The 15,307-nt window shown below is 48.9% G+C and overlaps 1 protein-coding gene across 4 annotated transcripts in view; it reads left to right on the forward strand.

Moving 5' to 3' along the window:
* LRRK1 (leucine rich repeat kinase 1) overlaps positions 1-15,307 on the forward strand; it is a 171,360-nt gene that overhangs the window by 92,204 nt on the left and 63,849 nt on the right. For all 4 annotated transcript variants that reach the window (XM_075346006.1, XM_075346009.1, XM_075346007.1 and 1 more), the window contains exons 20-22: positions 12,462-12,633; positions 14,764-14,927; positions 15,077-15,216. In XM_075346006.1, the coding sequence (XP_075202121.1) occupies positions 12,462-12,633; positions 14,764-14,927; positions 15,077-15,216 (476 nt within the window). The remainder of the gene's footprint in view (positions 1-12,461; positions 12,634-14,763; positions 14,928-15,076; positions 15,217-15,307) is intronic.

A 15,307-nucleotide genomic window follows, 5' to 3' on the forward strand; every position in this document is an offset into this window, starting at 1 on the left:
TATATATATTTAATAAATTAGTAAATTTTTATACTCCATTGTGTGGTTTCACATTTGTTTGCATTATTGTAGGAGTTGATCCTTTAATTATTTCCAACTATGGGGGAATATATGTGCATTAGCACTTGACGATGGTTTATAATATGATCTCCCCCACTGTTTCCATGAATATTGTATTCATTAGTGACAGGTACGATGTTGTTCCTCGTTCCTGCAGCAGCACACATCGCTGTGTATGAAGCCGCTGGAGCGAGGAACATCTCCTTACCTGCGTCCCGCCTGCAATGAGGAAGGAAGGAGGTGGGCGGGATGTTTACATCCCGCTTATCTCTGCCCCTCCGCTTCTATTGGTCGGCTGCCGTGTGATGTCGATGTGATGCCGCACGACCCGCCCCCTTAGGAAGGAGGCGGGTCGCCGGCCAGATCGACGTCGCAGGGCAGGTAAGGCTGCTTTCACACATCCGTTTTTTGCAGTGCGGCACAATACGCTGCTTTGCAGAAAAAACGCAACTGTTTTTTTTTTTTTTTGCCGCCGGTTGTGTTTTTTCTGCATAGACTTGCATTGGCGCCGTATTGTGCCGCATGGCCTTGCGTTGCGTCCGGTTTTTGCCAGATGCGGCATATTTAGCCCATGCGGCGGCCGGATGGAACGTTGCCTGGCATGTTTTTTTATGCGGCGAAAAAACCACATCGCGCCGGATGCGGCCCGATTTACAATGCAAGCCTATGGACGCCGGATGCGGCGTCCTGCGGCAAAAACGAGATCCGGCCGCCACATGCGGTTTTTTTTCACTGCGCATGCTCAGTATCAAGCTGCATCCATCAAAAAACAGACGGGCCGCATGGAAAAACTTATGCAACGGATTCGTTTTTTTCGCCGCATCCGTTGCATAGGTTTTTGAGCCGGATTGAGCCGCACTGCAAAAACCGGATGTGTGAAAGCAGCCTATGTGCGTGTGAAGCTGCCGTAGCGATAATGTTCGCTACGGCAGCTATCACAAGATATCGCATCTTCGACGCGGGCGGGGACTATCGCGCTCGGCATCGCTACAATCGGCTAGCGATGTCGCAGCGTGCAAAGTACCCCTTAATCTCCACATCACCACTTCTGATAAGAAGATCACAAAACCTAAATTTCATCTTTGTTGACAAGGAAAGTAATAGATGTAAGATTTATGGTCTTAAGTCAGATCTAAGCAGATTAGCTGTTACTGCCATCTGTTACTTGTAAGTTTTCAGTATCGCGCCATATGAGTCATTAGTATCCGAAATTACAAGGTGTCCTGAACCCACACGGCCAGTATCATGGAGAATATTAGAAGAGAAGCGCAAATAAATTGGGTGACATCATGGTGACCTAATTAATCTGTATAACTAGATTTTAGCGGTCATAAGACCATCTGTACTGGATGTTATAGGGGCAACGTCTGTAGGCCCAGTCCGGGAGGTATTTGCTCTTACTATGAATACAATCTATCATTTGTATGGTATTTTGGATGAAATGCAGAGTTACAGTTTTTATCGTGGGAATCTGGAACTCATTTTGAACTGAAATTTTGATATACAATGGAAATTTCATGTTCTGGAAAAGAAAAATCTTCGGCAGAAAGCAACTGCGTTTTGTGATGTCGCTCGTAACTTTTATTGAATTTGGAAAAGAATTGGGATGATAACAAAGGACACATGTCACATTTCAAAAGTTCCCAGGAATGTCCTTTGTTAAATATGGTTCCTGGTTAAAAATGTCTTCTGGCTGATTTTTTACTTTTCTGTTTATATTCTTTATAGATACTAGTTCTCCCCTCTGACATTCAGCCAAGCAATACCCTCTGGGAATAGTGTATAAATGAGCACCCCTCCAGAAGAAGCCACTATCGCTTCTATTGTTGGACTGACTATCATACCACTTAAGGCTCTCCTACAAATTAGAGAGAGATCTTCTGAACCCCATTTTATTGGGACTGGCCAACAAACTAATATGTATGGGATCCTTCCAACTCTTCCTCGACCCATGATGTCACACTCTGCCTGCTGTTTTACCGCTACTATCAGCCTGAGGATCCCATCACAATCATCGGCGGCACTCCTGATCGAAGAGTGACTGTGTATGTCTATGTTTTTGTCACTCTCAGTTCAGGAGAGCCACCGAAGATTGCGATGTTGTGATCCTGGTAGTTCAGCAGGCATAGAGTGTGAATGCTGGGTTCAGTGCAGTGGGCCGGATTCTGGCTGGGGAAGAAGGTGAATATTCATTCCCTTAATTAGCTGGGGCTTAGAGCAACATAAGGAGACAATAAAAGTTACATATACAGTACAGACCAAACGTTTGGACACACCTTCTCATCTCTAGAATAATTATTAAGAGGAAACTTTGTGCAGCAGGCCTTCATGGTAAAATAGCTGCTAGGAAACCACTGCTAAGGACAGGCAACAAGCAGAAGAGACTTGTTTGGGCTAAAGAACACAAGGAATGAACATTAGACCAGTGGAAATCTGTGCTTTGATCTGATGAGTCCAAATTTGGATCCAACCACCGTGTCTTTGTAGAAAAGGTGAACGGATGGACTCTACATGCCTGGTTCCCACCGTGAAGCATGGAGGAGGAGGTGTGATGGTGTGGGGGTGCTTTGCTGGTGACACTGTTGGGGATTTATTAAAAATTGAAGGCGTACTGAACCAGCATGGCTACCACAGCATCTTGCAGTGGCATGCTATTCCATCCGGTTTGCGTTTAGTTGGGGTCATTGTCCTGTTGAAAAATAAATGATAGTCCAAACACACCTCCAGGCTGTGTAAGGGCTATTTGACTAAGAAGGAGACTGATGGGGTGCTACGCCAGCTGACCTGGCCTCCACAGTCACCAGACCTGAACCCAATCGAGATGGTTTGGGGTGAGCTGGACCGCAGAGTGAAGACAAAAGGGCGAACAAGTGCTAAGCATCTCTGGGAACTCCTTCAAGGCTGTTGGAAGACCATTTCCGGTGACTACTTCTTGAAGCTCATCAAGAGAATGCCAAGAGTGTGCAAAGTAGTAATGAAAGCAAAAGGTGGCTACTTTGAAGAACCTAGAATATAAGACATATTTTCAGTTGTTTCACACTTTAAGTATTTCATTCCACATGTTTTAATTCATAGTTTTGATGCCTTCATTGTGAATCTACAATTTTTAGAGTCATGGCAATAAAGAAAACTCTTTGAATGAGAAGGTGTGTCCAAACTTTTGGTCTGTACTGTACATACTGTTACTTTGAGTGCACAACTAGGGCTGTTTTTTTTTTTTGTTTTTTTTTTTGGAGTAAGGGGTACTTCACACACAGCGAGATCGCTACTGAGTCACTTTTTTGTGACCTCATTAGCGATCTCGCTGTGTGTGACACTGAGCAGCGATCTGGCCCCTGCTGTGAGATCGCTGCTCGTTACACACAGTGCTGGTTCGTTTTTTTATTGTTGCTCTCCCGCTGATAAGCACACATCGCTGTGTGCGACAGCGAGAGAGCAACAATCCTGAATGTGCAGGGAGCAGGAGCCGGCGTCTGACAGCCTGCGGTAAGCTGTAACCAAGGTAAACATCGGGTAACCAAGGTGGTTACCCGATATTTACCTTCGTTACCAGCCTCCGCAGCTCTCATGCTACCAGTCCCGGGTCCTGCTCCCTGCACACGCTAAGTTAAGCGGTGTGAGCTGGTAACTAAGGTAAACATCGGGTAACCATACCCGATGCTTACCTTAGTTACCAGTGTCCACAGCTTCCAGACGCCGGCTCCGTGCTAGCGCAGCGTCGCTTGCACGTCGCTGCTGGCTGGGGGCTGGTCACTGGTGAGATCTGCCTGTTTGACAGCTCACCAGCGACCATGTAGCGATGCAGCAGCGATCCTGACCAGGTCAGATCGCTGCTGCTCGCTAAAGTGTGAAGGTACCCTAAGGCTTATATTTCAAGCCTAATCCAAAAACTCCCCAAAATCCTGGTAGGGCTAGAGGAAACACGGTAGTAAGTTGGCATGTCTTTATCTGTGTATCAGGTAGGGATATTCGCTGGCAATCTCCACTGGATGTATTCTGATGCTGCAGCCTTAACTCCAAACCAGGGACAGCACGCCAAACCAAGAACAACCCTTTATCTGGATGTTCGGGAAAAGATGGTGGACGGCAACACCAGCAAAATTCCACTTCTGACGTCAAAATATTTTAGCAGAAAAATAACTGTTACTTTGTACTAAATGTAGATTGTTAATATTAGCTTCTGTGTACTGTCCACAAAAAATTCATAAATATCGACAAAGGAAAATTTTGGAATAATAACTCCTAAAATTTAACTTTTAATAAATTACCTTAAAAAGGTCACTATAGTGACCCTTATGAATTAAAACATATAACAACATGTATAATTAGTTTGGTCCCTCTGTCTCCAAGATCCATTGGACAGTAGGGATGAATTACCAAACCATAAACAATAACACCACTTACTTACTAGCAATTACTCAGAGAATCCTTAATCCGTCTCTCCTTTTATGAAACTGGAACTTTCTCACCCAATTTCCAGGTGTCACTCTCTTATATTCTGTTAGGTTCCAATCATTCTTTTTCTGGAGGCCAATTATGCCAAAACAAATCTCCCAACGCGTTTCATCTTTAAACTCTTCAGGGGAGTCACTTATGTGGCAGAGCTCAGTCAGAGCGATAAGCACCGCCGCCGCTGTCATGTGCATGTTATAGATTTGGGTCCAGAGATGTGTGGACCATGTTTGAGAACGCCACATAAGTGACTCCCCTGAAGAGTCTAAAGAGGAAACGCGTTGGGAGATTTGTTTTAGCATAATTGGGCTCCAGAAAAAGAATAATTGGAACCTAGCAGAATATAAGAGAGCGGCATCGGGAAATTGGGTGAGAAAGTTCCAATTACATAAAAGGAGAGACTGTAATTAACCCGATGTGTACTGTGGCTAGGAGTGCAGGGAACAGGGAGTCGACACTGGCAGTGTGAGAGCGGCGGACGCTGGTAACGAAGGTAAATATCGGGTAACCAAGGTAAGGGCTTCTTGATTACCCGATGTTTACCGTGGTTACCAGCGTCCGCAGAAGCAGTCTCCTGCTGCCTGCACACGTAGCAGAGTACACATCGGGTAATTAACCCGATGTGTACTGTGGCTAGGTGTGCAGGGAGCCAGCGCTAAGCGGTGTGCGCTGGTAACCAAGGTAAATATCGGGTTGGTTACCCGATATTTACCTTAGTTACCAAGCGCAGCATCGCTTCCACTCCGCGCTGGGGGCTGGTCACTGGTTGCTGGTGAGATCTGCCTGTTTGACAGCTCACCAGCAACCCGTGTAGCGACGCTCCAGCGATCCCTGCCAGGTCAGGTTGCTGGTGGGATCGCTGGAGCGTCGCTTAGTGTGACATCTCACCAGCGACCTCCTAGCAACTTACCAGCGATCCCTATCAGGTTGTATCGTTGTTGGGATCGCTGGTAAGTTGTTTAGTGTGACTGGGCATTAAGGCTATGTGCCCACGGGAGCTCACACCTGTGGATATATCTGCAGGTACGGCCGCAGGTTTCCCGCAGCTGATCGCTGGAATCCAAAATGCGAAATATGCAAAATAGCTGCGGTAAACCTGCGGACATTCATGCGAATTACCTGCGGACGTCCCGGCCCTATCTCCATTGTGGAGAGCCGGGATTTCCGCAGGCAATTCCGCAGAAAGAATTGACCTGCAATTACCTGCGGCTGTGGGACATCCACAGCCGCACATATCCGCAGCATGGACACAGCACTCCCCATGTCCCATAGGATAACATGGGGAGTGTCTGTACATGCTGAAATCTGCGGATTTATCTGAAAAATCCGCTGATTTAATCTCACGTGGGCACATAGCCTAAAAATGCTTAGTGAAGATGTATTGCACAGTTACTATATTTTTGATTTCTTTGTCGCTCCATTGGGAGACCCAGACAATTGGGTGTATAGCTATTGCCTCTGGAGGCCACACAAAGTATTACACTTAAAAGTGTAAGGCCCCTCCCCTTCTGGCTATACACCCCCAGTGGGATCACTGGCTCACCAGTTTTGTGCTTTGTGCGAAGGAGGCAACACATCCACGCATAGCTCCACTTTTTAGTCAGCAGCAGCTGCTGACTATGTCGGATGGAAGAAAAGAGGACACATATAGTGTCCCCAGCATGCTCCCTTCTCACCCCACTGTATGTCGGAGGTGTTTGTAAGGTTGAGGTACCCATTGCGGGTACGGCGGCAGGAGCCCACATGCTGATTCCTTCCCCATCCCTTTTTACAGGGCTCTGGGTGAAGTGGGATTTACCGGTCTCCAGGCACTGAGACCGTGCTCCATCTACAGCCCCTGGAGAAGATGCTGGATGGAGCGGAGTACATCAGGGACATGGCCCTGCTTCCTCAAGGTACTCTGTGTCCCCGTGCATTTGGCGCTCACACCGCAGCATGCTGGGTGTTGTAGTGCGCCGGGGGACATCAGCGCTGCGGCGCCTGTGCCATGGCCTCATTCAGCTTTGCTGAAGCAGGCTCACTTATGGGAATTGGTCGCGCCGGCCGCTGGGACTGCGGCGCGGCTGGCACTTGTAGTGCGCCGGGGACTTCAGCGCGGCCTGCGCTTTTACGGCGGCCGCGCTGATAATAGAGTCCCCGGCTTTTGCGGCCTGCTTCCGTTCGTTCCCGCCCCCAGACCTGCCAGTCAGGAGAGGGGCGGGACGCTGGCCACTTCCAGGATTCGGTCGCGCCGGCCGCTGGCAGCGGCGCGGCTGGCACTTGTGGTGCGCCGGGGACTTCAGCGCGGCCCGCGCTTTTACGGCGGCCGCGCTGATAACTAGAGTCCCCGGCTTTTGCGGCCTGCTTCCGTTCGTTCCCGCCCCCAGACCTGCCAGTCAGGAGAGGGGCGGGACGCTGGCCACTTCTATGAATCGGTCGCGCCGGCCGCTGGAACTGCGGCGCGGCTGGCACTTGTGGTGCGCCGGGGACTTCAGCGCGGCCCGCGCTTTTACGGCGGCCGCGCTGTTAACTCGAGTCCCCGGCTTCTGGGCCTAGTCTCCCTTCGTTACCGCCCACAGCCCTGACAGTCAGGGTAGGGGCGTGACGCTGCATAGAGCAGAGCTGAGAGCTGGAGTATGTTTTGCATACTCCACCCCTCTCACTGTGTGCACTGTGAATCCGGATTCCCGCACTTTCTCAGGCACGCCCACGGCTTCCTTCTCTACAAGGACACCGGCAGCCATTAGTGTCAGTTTCTGTACGATACAGAGACAAGTGTGGAAGACCCTGGCATTCTGATAGTCACACAATCGCTGTAACAGGCGTTAAGCAGCACCTGTGGTGCTAACCCCACTAGTGCAGAAGTGCACTTATAGATATGCTTGTACTATATACATTGCACTGTTTGGTCGCACGTTGTATATACCCTCCTGGATTATGCGGAGGAGTTATCAGCATATTCTCTGTGTAAAACAAAGGTGCAGAACCACATGTTTTTCTATACAGCTGGTACAGCATGTACGGCTATACGGCCGGCAGGTACATAGACTCCCATTGTATGCACTAATGGCCAGGGGATGAGGACGGTGTCTGCAGTATTTACTGACAGTTTTTCTGAGACTATGGCTATGATACTAGAAGCCTAGCAGTCCGGACATGTCTCTCACAATATGGGCACTGTTGAATCATTGATCCATGGCCCCCCTCAGTGTGAATAACTAACAGCTCCGGGAATGTCACACGCATCCCAGAGTCACGGCTCTGCACGGACGTCAGTCCCAGACAGCCTAAGCGGGCTCGCTATGAGCGGCCTCGGTTTCGTCAGGGTCCTAACAGAAGGACTCGCTGTGTAATGAGGCGGAAGTAGCGGCTCAGGATTCTGATCCTGAGACCGCTCTCAATCTGGATACACCTGATTGTGACGCCATAGTAAATAATCTTATTGCGTCCATCTATAGAATGTCGGTTATTTCTCACAGCTCCTCCAGTGGAGGAGTCAGCTTCACGTATTTTTCTGGACCACTCTGCCTTCAGAGAGGCAGTCCAGGAACACCACGCTTATCCAGATATGCGCTTCTCCAAACGGCTTAGGATACACGTTATCCCTGTCCCCTGACTTGGTCAAGGACTGGACCCAATGTCCCGAGCGGCATCCTCCAATCTCCAGGCTTGTAACTAGATCCATAGTTGCAGTGGGAGATGGAACTGCAAACTCAAAGATACCACTGACAGACAGATGGATTTCTGGTCGAAAGCCATCTATGAGGCTGTCGGCGCACCGTTGGCTCCGACATTCTCTCCCTTGGGGCACTCCAAGCTATTTCAGCTTGTCTTACACAGATTGACACGGTTACACGTACATCTGTGCCGCAGGTGGCATCCTTAACCTCTCAAATGTCTGCATTTGTTTCTTACGCGATTCAGGTTGTCCTGGACTCTGCGAACCGTGCGGCGGTAGCCTCCGCTACTCCGTGTTTTTAAGCAGAGCCTGGTCTGCTTCCAAAAAAGGTTGCCTAACCAGTTGCCTTTTTCTGCTGACCGACTGTTTGGTGAGCGTTGGATGTAACCATCAAACAGTCCAGGGGTAAGGATTCATCCTTTCCTCAGCCCGGACACAACAAACCCCAACAGAGCAAGAGGCAGTCGGGGTTTTCGGCCTTTTCGAGGCTCGGGCAGGTCCCATTTTTCCTCGTCCAATGTGGACTCAAAAGGATCAGAGGAGCTAAGATTCTTAGCGGGCTCAGTCTCGCCCAAAAAAGCGACAGTCTGAAAACCCGCTTCCAAGGCGGCTTCCTCATGACTTGCGGCCTCGGTCGGTAGCAGGCTCTCCCGCCTTGGCGATATTTAGCGGCCATAGGTCAATGACCATTGAGTGTGAGACATTCTGTCTCACGGGTACAGGATAGAGCTTACTTCTCGTCCTCCAACTCGATTCTTCAGAATTTCTCCACCTCCCGGCCGGGCCGCTGCTCTTCTGCAAACAGGGTGCACTCTACAGGCAGAAAGAGTGATGACCCCCGTTCCTCTTCAGGAACAAGGTCACGGTTTTTACCCCAAATTCTTTGCGGTACCTATAACAACGGGCCGTTCCGTCCCGTTCTGGATCTAAAAATGCTCAGCAAGCTCGTGGACACCAGGCGGTTCCGGATGGAATCCCTCCGCCATGTCATCGCCTCAAGGTCCCAAGGATATTTCCTAGCATCATTAGGCATCAAGGATGCTTATCCACACGTGCCGATTGATCCAGAGCACTAGCGTTTCTACGCTTCGTTATAGGACACGAACACCCTCTGTTCGTAGCTCTACCGTCCGGCTAGCGACAGTCCAACTGGTCTTCGCCAAGGTCAGGGCAGCAGTAGTCACAGTCCTGCACTCTCAGGGTCACTCTGTGGTCCCGTATTTAGACGATCTACTTGTCAAGGCACTCTCTTAGGAAACATGCCAACACTGCCCGAACGTTGCGCTGGAGACTCTCTAGAGTTTTGGGTGGATCATCAACTTTTTAAAGTCAGATCCGACCCCGACCCTATCGATAACATATCTAGGCATAGAGTTTCTTACTCTCGCAGCGATAGTGAAGCTGCCGCTAGACAAACAGCATTCACTACGGGCTGCAAGCTCTTCTTTAAGAACCAGTCGCACACATTGAGACGCCTCATGCACTTCCTACGTAAGATGGTAGCAATGGAGGCAGTTCCTTTCGCGCAGTTTTACTGCGTCCACTACAATGGGACATTCTCCGCCAATGGGACGAGGAGTCGACGTTCCTCAACAGAGTCGTCGTTCTTTCTCAGGCGGCCAAGGAATCTCTTCGGTGGTGGCTTCTTCTCACCTCTTGGTCAAAAAGAAGGTCCTTCCTATCCCCGTCCTGGGCGATAGTTACGACAGAGGCGAGTCTATCAGGGTGGGGAGCAGTTTTTCTCCACTACAGCGCTCAGGGTACGTGGACTCAGCAAGAGTCCACTCTTCAGATCAATGTTCTTGAACACAGAGCAGTGTATCTTGCCCTACAATCCTTCCAACAGCGGCTGGAAAGCAAGCATATCCGACTTCAGTCGGACAGCTCCACAGCGGTGGCATACATCAACCACCAAGGAAGAACGCGCAACCGGCAAGCCTTCCAGGAAGTCCGGCAGGTTCTGATGTGGGTGGAAGACACGGCATCCACCATATCCACAATTCACATCCCAAGTGTGGAAACTAGGAAGCTGACTTCCTAAGTCGCTGAGGTGTGGCCGAAAGAGTATGGTCTCCTCACCCGGACGGGTTTCAGGAGATCTGGCGCCGCTGACAGAGGCCGGACGTCGATCTAATGGCGTCACGGCACAACAACAATGTGCCAGCTTCATGGCACGGTTTCACAATCATCGAGCTCTGGCGGCAAACGCCTTAGTTCAGCATTGGTCGCAGTTCCAGCTACCTTAGGTGCCACCTCTGGCATTGTTGCCCAGAGTACTGCGCTAGATCAAGACCGACTGCGGCCGCGCCATCCTCGTCGCTACAAATTGGCCGAGGATGTTGTGGTACTCGGTTCTGTGGTGCCTCACGGTAGGCTAACCGGGGGCACTACCAGACCAATCAGACTGGCTGTCTCAAGGGCCATTCTTCCATTTGAATTCTACGGCCCTCAACCGGATGGTGTGGCATTGAGTCCTGGAACCTACTGTCGTCAGGATTACCTCAGGACGTGGTTGCCACCATGAGACAGGCTAGCATACCAACGTCCGCCAAGATTGACCACAGGACGTGGAAGATGTTCTTATCTCGGTGCTCGGCGCAGGGTGTTTCTCCCTGGCCGGTTGCATCGTCTATGTTTCCTTCCTTCCTGCAATCTAGGTAGGAAAATGGGTTGTCGCTCAGTTCCCTTTAGGGACAAGTCTCAGCGCTATCTGTATTTTTTCAGAAACGACGACTTCCTCAGGTACGCACGTTCCTACGGGGAGTTTGTCTTCTCAGCACTCCGTACAAGCGGCCGTTAGAGCCCTGAGATCTGAACAAGGTTCTAATTGCTCTCCAGATGCCGCCTTTCGAGCCTTTGAAGGATGTCTCCCTTCCCGTTTTTCACGGGAAGTGGCCTTCTAGTAACGGTCTCGTCTCTTAGGAGAGTTTCCGAGCTAGCAACGCTCTCATACAAACTCCCTTCCTGGTCCTTCACCAGGACAGGGTAGTTCTGCGTCCGGTTCCGGAATTTCTCCCTAAGGTGGTATCCCATTTTCATATCAATCAGGATATCACCTCACCTTCTTTGTGTCCTCGTCCAGTCCATCAATTTCAGAAAGATTTGCATCTGTTGGTTCTGGTGAGAGCACTCAGGTTCTACTTCCCGCATGGCGCTCCTGCGCCACCCGGATGCACTCTTTGTCCTTGTCGCTGGTCGGCGTAAACAGTCGCAAGCTTCCAGATCCACCCTTGCTCGGGGGCTCGAGGAACCAATTCTTGAAACCTACAGTTCTACTGGGCTTCTGGTTCTCTCAAGGCCGAAGGCCCATTCTACCAGAGCCGTGGGTGCATCCTGGGCATTACGGCACCAGGCTACGGCTCAGCAGGTGTGTCAGGCACCCACCTGGTCGAGTCTACTTACTTTTACCAAGCATTATCAGATGCATACCTACGCTTCGGCAGACGCCAGCCTAGGTAGATAAGTCATTCAGGCGGCGGTTGGCCACCTGTAGGAGAGGGCCGTTTGACGGCCCTATCATGAGGTATTCTTTTACCCACCCAGGGATTGCTTTTGGACATCCCAATTGTCTGGGTCTCCCAATGGAGCGACAAAGAAGAAGGGAATTTTGTTTACTTACCGTAAATTCCTTTTCTTCTAGCTCCAATTGGGAGACCCAGCACCCGCCCTGTTTTCTCGGGGTTTTTCTGTTTTTTCGGGTACACATGTTGTTCATGTGGTATGGTTCAGTTCTCCGATGTTTCCTCGGATTGAATTGGTCTTTAAACCAGTTATTGGCTTTCCTCCTTCTTGCTTTGGCACTAAAACTGGTGAGCCAGTGATCCCACTGGGGGTGTATAGCCAGAAGGGGAGGGGCCTTACACTTTTAAGTGTAATACTTTGTGTGGCCTCCAGAGGCAATAGCTATACACCCAATTGTCTGGGTCTCCCAATTGGAGCTAGAAGAAAAGGAATTTACGGTAAGTAAACAAAATTCCCTTCTTTTGCTTGGATGCAGACGGCCATATTTCATGGTTGCTATATCACAATATCTGGTCTGACCATGGGTACATGTAGGAGGCTGTAAATTCAGGTCAAGAGACCTGTGGTCAGTCCAGACACTGCAGTCCTATATGAACTGGGAAATATGGCAGTCTGAACTTATTAGACACAGTGGAACAAAAAGGATTGCACCAATAAAATTATTTCCATAATCCCAGAAGTAGTTGGTAACATACGTTTCCTTAGTTATGTTTTGTAATCCGTCAGTTGTATATATTATAGTCTCCTTGCGTTTCTTTGTATCCTACAGTTACCTACTACCCCACCTCCTGCCAACCAAGCCAGGCCTGGATATCCACTCCTTACAGCAGCCCACTGGAAACACTGTTCAGAGGGTGTTCAAGATGAGTTTTGTTCCTGTAGGATTCTGGCAGAGATTCATTGCTCGGATGTTGATCAGCTTGTCAGAGATGGATCTTCAGGTAAGAATGCCGTCATGTTCTAAGGGGTACTTCTCACATAGCGAGATCGCTGCTGAGTCACGTTTTTTGTGACGCAGCAGTGACCTCATTAGCGATCTCGCTGTGTGTGACACTGAGCAGCGACCTGGCCCCTGCTGTGAAATCGCTGCTCGTTACACACAGTTCTGGTTCATTTTATGCTCGTTGCTCTCCCGCTGTGAAGCACACATCGCTGTATTTGACAGCGAGAGAGCAACGATCTGAATGTGCAGGGAGCCGGCGTCTGGCAGCCTGCGGTAAGCTGTAACCAAGGTAAATATCAGGTAACCAAGCGAAGCCCATTGCTTGGTTACCCGATATTTACCTTGGTTACTAGCGTCCGCCGCTCTCAGGCTGCCAGTGCCGGCTCCCTGCTCCCTGCACACGTAGCCAGAGTACACATCGGGTAACCAAGAAAAGCGGTTTGCTTATTAACCCGATGTGTACTCTGGCTAGGAGTGCAGGGAGCCAGCGCTAATCAGTGTGCGCTGGTAACCAAGGTAAATATCGGGTAACCAAGTGAAGCGCTTTGCTTGGTTACCCGATATTTACCTTAGTTACCAAGCGCAGCATCGCTTCCACGCATTGCTGCTGGCTGGGGGCTGGTCACTGGTCGCTGGTGAGATCTGCCTGATTGACAGCTCACCTGCAACCATGTAGCGACGCACCAGCGATCCTGACCAGGTCAGATCGCTGGTGGGATCGCTGGAGCGTCGCTAAAGTGTGACGGTACCCTAAGCCAATAAACGAACAATTCTCACTCTGCACTCCGAGATTACAGAAAACTATCAGTTTAGATAAGTAGCCACACAACAGCTATGCACATTAGATAGTTGTAGGTCATACACACTAAGCCCCCCATACAAAATAAAAACCGGACCACCAAAAAATCGTTTGGTCTGCAGCTATTTCTCCATACACAGGAACAGTCAGTTCGGCCGATCGCTCCGCTCCGGTGTTATTAGATTCTGCCAGATTCTACTAGACGCTGATCATCGAGAGAAGAAAAGGATCAGTTGTTGGAAATCAGACTTGTCGGATCCTTCTCTTCCCTGACATCTCACTGGGGAGAGTCGTGAGGCCCGCTTTTGGTTGGTTCAGCCCACTATTGTCTAAGATGTATGGAGGTTTTCGGATAGCATTTTTTATACAGGCACTTGGTTCATATGGCGAAAAGCTTATCTGAACTAGCCCATTCACTTACATTATTAAGTGTGCTATCCATTGTGCACATGGGCCGAAAATATGTTTATTCTAATCCGGACTTAACTGTTCCAGAATCAGTGGAGCAGGGGCAATGAAAGGAGGTACTAAGTTTAAAAAAAATAAACCCATTGAAAGGAAGTCTTTAACCATTTTACTAACATATAATCTACTGTTACGTCATGCTGGCTTACTAATAGACACGGGCTCGCAAGCTGAGCCCGCATCTTTCCTGGCAGATGATGACTGTGATATTCAGCCATCATCTGCCTTTAACCTGTTAAGGAGAATCTATCAACAGGTTTTTGCTATTTAATCTGAAGTCAGCATGAGGAAGGGGTTAACACATAGATAGCGATAGTCTCTTTTTTTTTTTTTTACATGGTGTGCAGTTGTTTACCTGCAATGTTTGTTTTAGCTTCCGGAGATAATCATTGCCAAAGTAGGTCAGCTAGTCCAGCACACCCCCTGCTGTGATTAACAGATCAATGTTTATAGAAATGTACTTGGAGAATCTGATATCGGGAAGTTAGCTTTCTGAGCTCTGCTACATGCTACATCTGCACCCAGTAAACTACGTGGTACATTGTTGGATTCAGGGTCTCTTTTTCTACATTTTGCTGCTCTCAGATGAGGTAGCAGAAAGCTGATGACAGATTCCCTTCTTTTTTCACTATTTCGCTGCACTTGGAACTTCTTTTCTCACTTTCTAATACATCACATAATAAAATGAATGGTTCCACTGAAAGCTCGTCCTGCAAAAAAAAAGCCCTCGTATGGTTACGAGGAAAAAAACGGAAAATAGCCATTACTGGAAGGTATTAAAGACAGAGGACAGTTTGTGTGATTTTGATTTACAGTCATGGCTTTCTTATATACTGTATAGTTTATTTAATTTTCTTTTAACAGCTATTTGAGAACAAAAAAAATATAAGGCCCCGCAACAGGAAGTCAGCAGTGTACAGCTTCACAGGCAACCAGCGGAACCGGTGCAGCACCTTCCGGGTGAAGCGGAACCAGACCATCTACTGGCAGGAGGGGCTGATGGTCACTTTTGAGGGTGGTTACTTGAGGTAGGGAGAAATCGGCACTACAAAGAAGGTAACATTACATACGCCTTTAGCAGTACTGTATTCTGATTTTCCAGATGATCTTCCAATATGTAGTAGTGTAGTAATAGAAGTCCTATATCTGTCATATATTTGTTTTCCATCCTCCTCAGCGTTGAATCATCTGATGTTAACTGGAAGAAGAAGAAGAGCGGAGGCATAAAGATTATTTGTCAATCAGAAGCCCGAGATTTCTCCGCCATGGCATTCATCACGGACCACGTCAACTCCCTGATTGATCAGTGGTTTCCAGGTAATTTTGCTTTCCGAGTAATGAAAGGCTTGGCAGCATTTGTTATACGCATTTATGGTGTAAGTGTCCCTGTGAGGTCTTGTTTGCCACT

Source organism: Anomaloglossus baeobatrachus, chromosome 4, assembly GCF_048569485.1.
Source record: "Anomaloglossus baeobatrachus isolate aAnoBae1 chromosome 4, aAnoBae1.hap1, whole genome shotgun sequence".
Lineage (NCBI taxonomy): Eukaryota > Metazoa > Chordata > Amphibia > Anura > Aromobatidae > Anomaloglossus > Anomaloglossus baeobatrachus.